The 6,111-nt window shown below is 59.2% G+C and overlaps 1 protein-coding gene across 1 annotated transcript in view; it reads right to left on the reverse strand.

The window, feature by feature from the left end:
- The window catches only part of RYBP (RING1 and YY1 binding protein), a 48,778-nt gene extending 43,262 nt beyond the window's left edge, over positions 1 to 5,516 (reverse strand). The window contains exon 1 of the mRNA XM_075574329.1: positions 5,430 to 5,516. Within this exon, the coding sequence (XP_075430444.1) occupies positions 5,430 to 5,443 (14 nt within the window). The 5' untranslated portion in view covers positions 5,444 to 5,516. The remainder of the gene's footprint in view (positions 1 to 5,429) is intronic.
- Positions 5,517 to 6,111: the final 595 nt, after the last annotated feature.

The raw sequence follows: 6,111 nt of genomic DNA on the forward strand, positions 1-6,111 counted from the left end.
GGTGGGTTGGGTGGGTGTGTAGGAGAGATGGGTGGGTTGGGTGGGTGTGTAGGAGAGATGGGTGGGTTGGGTGGGTGTGTAGGAGAGATGGGTGGGTTGGGTGGGTGTGTAGGAGAGATGGGTGGGTTGGGTGGGTGTGTAGGAGAGATGGGTGGGTTGGGTGGGTGTGTAGGAGAGATGGCTGGGTGGGTAGGTGTGGAGGGGAGATTGTGGAGGAGAGATGGGTGGGATGGGTTGGTGTGAAGGAGAGATGGGTGGATGGGTGTGGAGGAGAGATGGGTGGGTGTGGAGGAGAGATGGGTGAGTGGGTAGATGTGGAGGAGAGATGGGTGGGTTGGTGTGGAGGAGAGATGGGTAGGTTGGTGTGGAGGAGAGATGGGTGGTGAGTATGGAGGAGAGATGGGTGGGTGTAGAGGAGAGATGGGTGGGTGGGTGTAGAGGAGAGATGGGTGGTGGGTGTAGAGGAGAGATGGGTGGGTGGAGGAGAGGTGGGTGGGTGTGGAGGAGAGGTGGGTGGGTGGTAGTGAAGGAGAAATGGCTTGGTGGGTGTGGAGGAGAAATGGGTGGGTGGGTGTGGAGGATGGGTGGGTGTGGAGAAGGGGTAGGTGGGTGGGTGTGGAAGAAAAGTGGGTGGGTGGGTGTGGAGGAGAAGTGGGTGGGTGGGTGTGGAGGAGAGATGGGTAGGTGTGGAGGAGAGATGGGTGGGTGGGTAGGTGTGGAGGAGAGATGGATGGGTTGGGTGGGTGTGGAGGAGAGATGGGTGGGTTGGGTGGGTGTGGAGGAGAGATGGGTGTGTGTGGAGCAGAGATGGGTGGGTTGGGTGGTGTGGAGAGGACATGGGTGTGGAGTAGGGATTGTGGAGGAGAGATGGGTGGTTGGGGGTGGAGGATAGATGGGTTGGTGTGGAGGAGAGATGGATGGATTGATGTGAAGGAGAGATGGGTGAGTGGATGTGGAGGGGAGATGGGTGTTGGGTATGGAGGATGGATGGGTGGGTGCGTGGGTGGAGGAGAGATGGGTGGGTGTGGAGGAGGGGTGGGTGGGTCTGGAGGAGAGATGGGTGGGTGTGGAGGAGAGATGGGTGGGTGTGGTGGGGAGGTGAGTAGGTGTGGTGGGGAGGTGGGTGGGTGTGGTGGGGAGGTGGGTGGGTGTGGTGGGGAGGTGGGTGGTGGGTGTGGAGGAGAGGTGGGTGGCTGGGAGGGTTTGGAGAGGTGGATGGGATGGTTAGTGTAGAGGAGAGGCGGGTGGGTGTGGAGGAGAGATGGGTGGGTGTGGAGGAGAGGTGGGTGGGTGTGGAGGAGAGATGGGTGGGTGTGGAGGAGAGGTGGGTGTGGAGGAGAGGTGGGTGGTCAGTGTGGAGGGGAGGTGTGTGGTGGGTGTGGAGGAGAGGTGGGTGGGTATGGAGTAGAGGTTTGTGGAGGAGAGGTGGGTGGGTGTGTGTGGAGGAGAGATGGGTGGGGGTGGTGGGTGTTAGTGGAGGAAAGATGGATGGGTGGGTGAGTGTGGAAGAGAGGTGGGTGGGTGTGGAGGAGAGATGGGTGGGTGTGGAGGAGAGGTGGATGGGTCTGGAGGAGAGGTGGGTGGGTGTGGAGGATAGATGGGTAGGTGGGTGTGGAGAAGAGATGGGTGGGTGGGATGTTTGTGGAGGAGAGATGTTGTGGAGGAGAGATGGGTGGGTGGGTGTGGAAGAGAGATGGGTGGGTGGGTGTGGAGGAGAGATGGGTGGGTGGGTGGGTGAGTGTGGAGGAGAGATGGGTGGGAGTGGAGGGGGGGAGTGAGATGGGTGGGGGGAGTGAGGTGGAGTGGGGGAGGGAGATGGGTGGAGGGGGGAGATAAATGGGTGGGAGTGAAGTGGGGATGAGAGATGAGTGGGAGTGGAGGGGGGAGAGAGATGAGTGGGAGTGGAGGGGGAGAGAGATGAGTGTGAGTGGAGGGGGGAGAGAGATAAGTGGGAGTGGAGGGGTTGATAGAGATGAGTGAGGGTGGAGGGGAGAGTGAGATGAGTGGGGGTGGAAGGGGGAGTGAGATGGATGGGAGTGGAGGGTGGAGGGAGATGGGTGGGAGTGGAGGGGGGAGGGAGAGATGGGTGGGATTGTAGGGGGGAAGAGAGATGGGTGGGAGTGGAGGGTGGGGGAGAGGTGGGTGGGTGGGAGTGGAGGGTGGGGGAGAGGTGGGTGGGTGGGAGTGGAGTGGGGTAGAGGTGGGTGGGTGGTAGTGAAGTGGGGGAGAGGTGGGTGGGTGCAGAGGGGGGATGAGATGTTGGTGGGGGCAGGGGGGAGAGAGATGGGAGGAGGGGGAGGGAGATGGATGGAGGAAGAGAGGTGGGTGGAGGGGAGATAGATGGGTGGAGGGAGATGGGTGGTGGGGAGAGAGATGGGGGAGGGATATATGGGTGGGGTGGAGGGGCAAAGAGATGGGTGGGGGAGAGAAATGGGTGGGCGGTGCAGGGGGGAGAGGAGGGAGGGGGCAGAGGGGAGAGAAGGTAGAGAGGAGAGAGGGGGAGATAGGGAGGGGAGGGGGAGAGGAGGGAGGGGAAGGGGGAGATAGGGAGGGGAAGAGGGGGAGAGTGAGGGAGGAGAAGGGCAAGAGAGGGAGGGGAAGTGGGAGAGAATGGGAGAAGGGAGGGGGAGACTGGAGGGAGGGTGGGAGAGAGGGGGGAGAGTGGAGGGAGGGTGGGAGAGAGGAGGGAGGGTGGGAGAGAGGAGGAAGGGAGGGCGGGGATGAGGTAGGGCAGAGGGGAGGGATGAGGGCTTGGAGGGGGAGAGAGATGGGTGGGGGTGGAGGGGGAGAAAGATGGGAGGGTGGTGCAGTGAGAAAGATGGGGTGGAGTGGGGGGAGAGATGGGTGGGTTGAAGTGGGCGGGAGAGAGATGGGTTATTTATTATTTATTTATAAAATATTTTACCAGGAAGTAATACATTGAGAGTTACCTCTCGTTTTCAAGTATGTCCTGGGCATGGAGTGGAGGGGGGGGAGAGATGAGTGGGTGGGTGGTGGAGGGGGGGGGGTGAGATGGGTGGACGGGGAGAGAGATTGGTGGGATAGAGTTTGGGGGAGAGAGCTGGGTTGGAGTGAAGGGGGGAGAGAGCTGGGTTGGAGTGGAGTAGGGGAGAAGGGTGGGGTAGAGGGGGGAGAGATATGAGAGGGGTTGAAGGGGGGACAGATGGGTGGGGGGGAGGGGCAAAGAGATGGGTGGGGGCTGGAGAGGGGGAGAAATGGGTGGGCGGTTCAGGTGGAGGAGAGGAGGGACAGAGGAGGGGCGTGAGGGGGGAGAGAGGGAGGGAAAGGTGGAGAGAATGGAGGGGGCGGGGAGCTTAGAGAGGGTGGGTGGGAGAGAGGAGGGAGTGGGGGAGAGAGGAGGGAGTGGGGGGAGAAGAGGGAGGGGGGATAGAGGAGGGAGTGGGGGGAGAGGAGGGAGGGGGGAGAGAGGAGGAAAGGGAGGAAGGAGAGGGGATTGGAGAGGGAGGAGAGGGGGAAGGGGTGAGGTGGGAGGAGAGTGGGATAGGGTGGGAGGGGGATAGGGTGGGGGGAGAGAGAGAGAGGAGAAGAGGGGGGAATAGGAGGGGGAGATAGGAGAAGGGGAAGAGGGGGAGAGAGGAAGGAGGTGTGAGAGGAGAGGGGGCAAGAGGAGGGGGAAAGAGGATGGGGGAGAGAAGAGGGGGGAGAGAGAAGGGGGAGAAGAGTAGGGGGGAGAGAGGAGGGAGTGGGGGAGGGGGGGAGAGCAGGGAGGGAGAGGGAGAGAGGAGAAGAGGGGGGAAGAGGAGGGGGAGAGAGGAGAAGAGGGGGAAGAGGAGGGGGAGAGAGGAGAAGGGGAAGAGGGGGAGAGAGGAAGGAGGTGTGGGATGAGAGGGGGCAAGAGGAGGGGGAAAGAGGATGGGGGAGAAAAGAGGGGGGGAGAGAGGAGGGAGTGTGGGAGGGAGGGGGGAGAGAGCAGGGAGGGAGGTGGGAGAAGAAGGGGGTTGGGGAGGGAGGAGAGGGTGATAGGGTGGGAGGAGAGGCGGATACGTTGGGAGGAGAGAAGAGAAAAGGATGTGATAGAGGAGAAGAGGGGGGAAAGAGGAGGGGTAGAAAGGAGAAGGAGAAGAATGGGAAGAGAAGGGTGTGAGAGTAGGGGAAAAGAGGATGGGGAGAGAAGAGGATGGGGAGAGAAGAGGGGGAGAGAGGAGAAGGGGAGAGGAGTAGGGGGAGAGAGGAGAAGGGAGATAGAGGAGAGGATGGGGGAGGAGGATGGGAGAGGAGGGGAGAGAGAGGAAGGAGGGAGAGAGGACAGAGGGGGAGAGATGGGGGTGGGAAGAAAGGAGGGGGGAGAGAGGAAGGCGGGAGGAAAGTGGGGGAGAGAAGAGGGATGGAATGGGGGAGGGAGGGGAGAAAAGTGTAGAGGGGGGAGTGGAGAGGAAGGAGGAGAAAGAGGAGGGAGGAGAGAGAGAGTGGATGAGGAGAGGGAGTAGGGAGAGGGGATAGAATGTGGAGGAGGTAGGATGCAGGAGAGTAGGGAGGAGGAGATGGGGAGAGGGGAGGGAGGAGGGGAGGGAAGGAGGAGGGGAGAGAGGAGGGAGACGGGAATGGGGAGTGGGTATAGGGGGGAGAGGAAGGGGGATAGGGAGAAGAGAGGGAGGGGGAAGAGAGGGTGGGAGTGAGAGGAGAAGGGGCAGGGGAGAGAAAGAGGGAGGGGTAGATGAAAGGGGGAAATGGAGGGGGGAAGGGGGAGAGAGAAGGAGGCGAGGGAGGGGTGAAGGGAGAGGTGGGCCAGGAGGGAGGAAGATAGCAAGGGAAGGGGGAGAGGGAGGGGGGAAGAGAGGGAAGGGAGAGGAGGGAGCGGAGGGCAGAAGGCAGGGGGAGAGGGGGGGATGAGGAGAGAGGGGGGAATATAAGGGAGGGGGTTTGATGGAGGTGGCTTGGAGAGGGAAGAATGGGAGGGAGGTGGGAGAAAGAGGGAAAGGAGCAGGGTGAGAGAAGGGGGGGCAGCGGGAGGAAAGGGGCAGGGGCATGGGAAAAGGTGAAAGCGGGTGAAAGGGAGGAATGGGGGCATGGGGGAGGGGAGGGGGAATAGGGGGGAGGATGGAGGGGAAGAGAAATATGGAGGGGAGAGAGAGAGAGAGAAGAGGTAGTGAGCAACTCCAGTCCTCAAGGGCCACCAACAGGTCAGGTTTTCAGGATATACCTGCCTCAGCACAGTCAAAGACTGAGCCACTGATTGAGCCACCTGTACTGAACCAGGAATATCTTGAAAACCTGACCTGTTGGTGGCCCTTGAGGACTGGAGTTGCCCACCTCTGCAATAACATCTGCTGCATCTGTATAAAACAATGCCTCCCGCTCTGTTGAAATAAGGGGGGAGTTATTATAAAGAGCCACAGAATAATCCAAAAAGAATACAGTTGGTTATTGGTTTCTCTCTAAATCTACCTGGCTGCAGCTCCATCTCTTACCTGAACCTCCTCATGACTTGTAGGTACAGGGATCCCGCCCCGGTTTGGCCTCTAAGAGAGGAGTTGGGTCAACTGCCAAAATGTTTCATATGTGAAGGTTCCGTGCATGAGACTGTCCCTGCATCAGGACTGCGAGCTGCGCTGCATGGACTATTCTGATTGGTTATTCTCCTGTGTTAGGCAGGAGTTGTAATGTTAATGTCACGGCCATTGAAGTGGGTGACCCAGCTCCTTGTGACCGTAGGCAAGTCACTTTACCTGCTCGTGCCTTTAGCACCAAAATAAAAAAATGGTTGTAAACTCTTGAGGGCAAAGACTCATTGTATCAAAAATAAATTTGTACAGTGCTGTGTTCATTGTTCTATGATTTCCACCCAATAGTGCAGAATTATGAATTTTGCTAACGAATAATTGTCCTGGTTACGTGTAGCAGGAGATTTAAACACTGCAGGGAGATACCGGCGCCCCATACCAGGGCCTGTACCTCAGGAAGCAGGGGGTTCCGCGGGGCTGAAATTAATGCAGTTCAGCTCCGGAGACCCCCTGCTTCAATACTGTGTTATTAAAATAACATAAAAGCCCTGCGATCACCTGTTAGAGACGTGCAGGTACAGTAACTGAGTCTGTCTACTCTCCATGCGCGTCTCTTACAGACAGAAGTGGCTGCAAAGGTACATAGGAA

Source organism: Ascaphus truei, chromosome 17 (assembly GCF_040206685.1).
Source record: "Ascaphus truei isolate aAscTru1 chromosome 17, aAscTru1.hap1, whole genome shotgun sequence".
NCBI classification, from domain to species: Eukaryota; Metazoa; Chordata; class Amphibia; order Anura; family Ascaphidae; genus Ascaphus; species Ascaphus truei.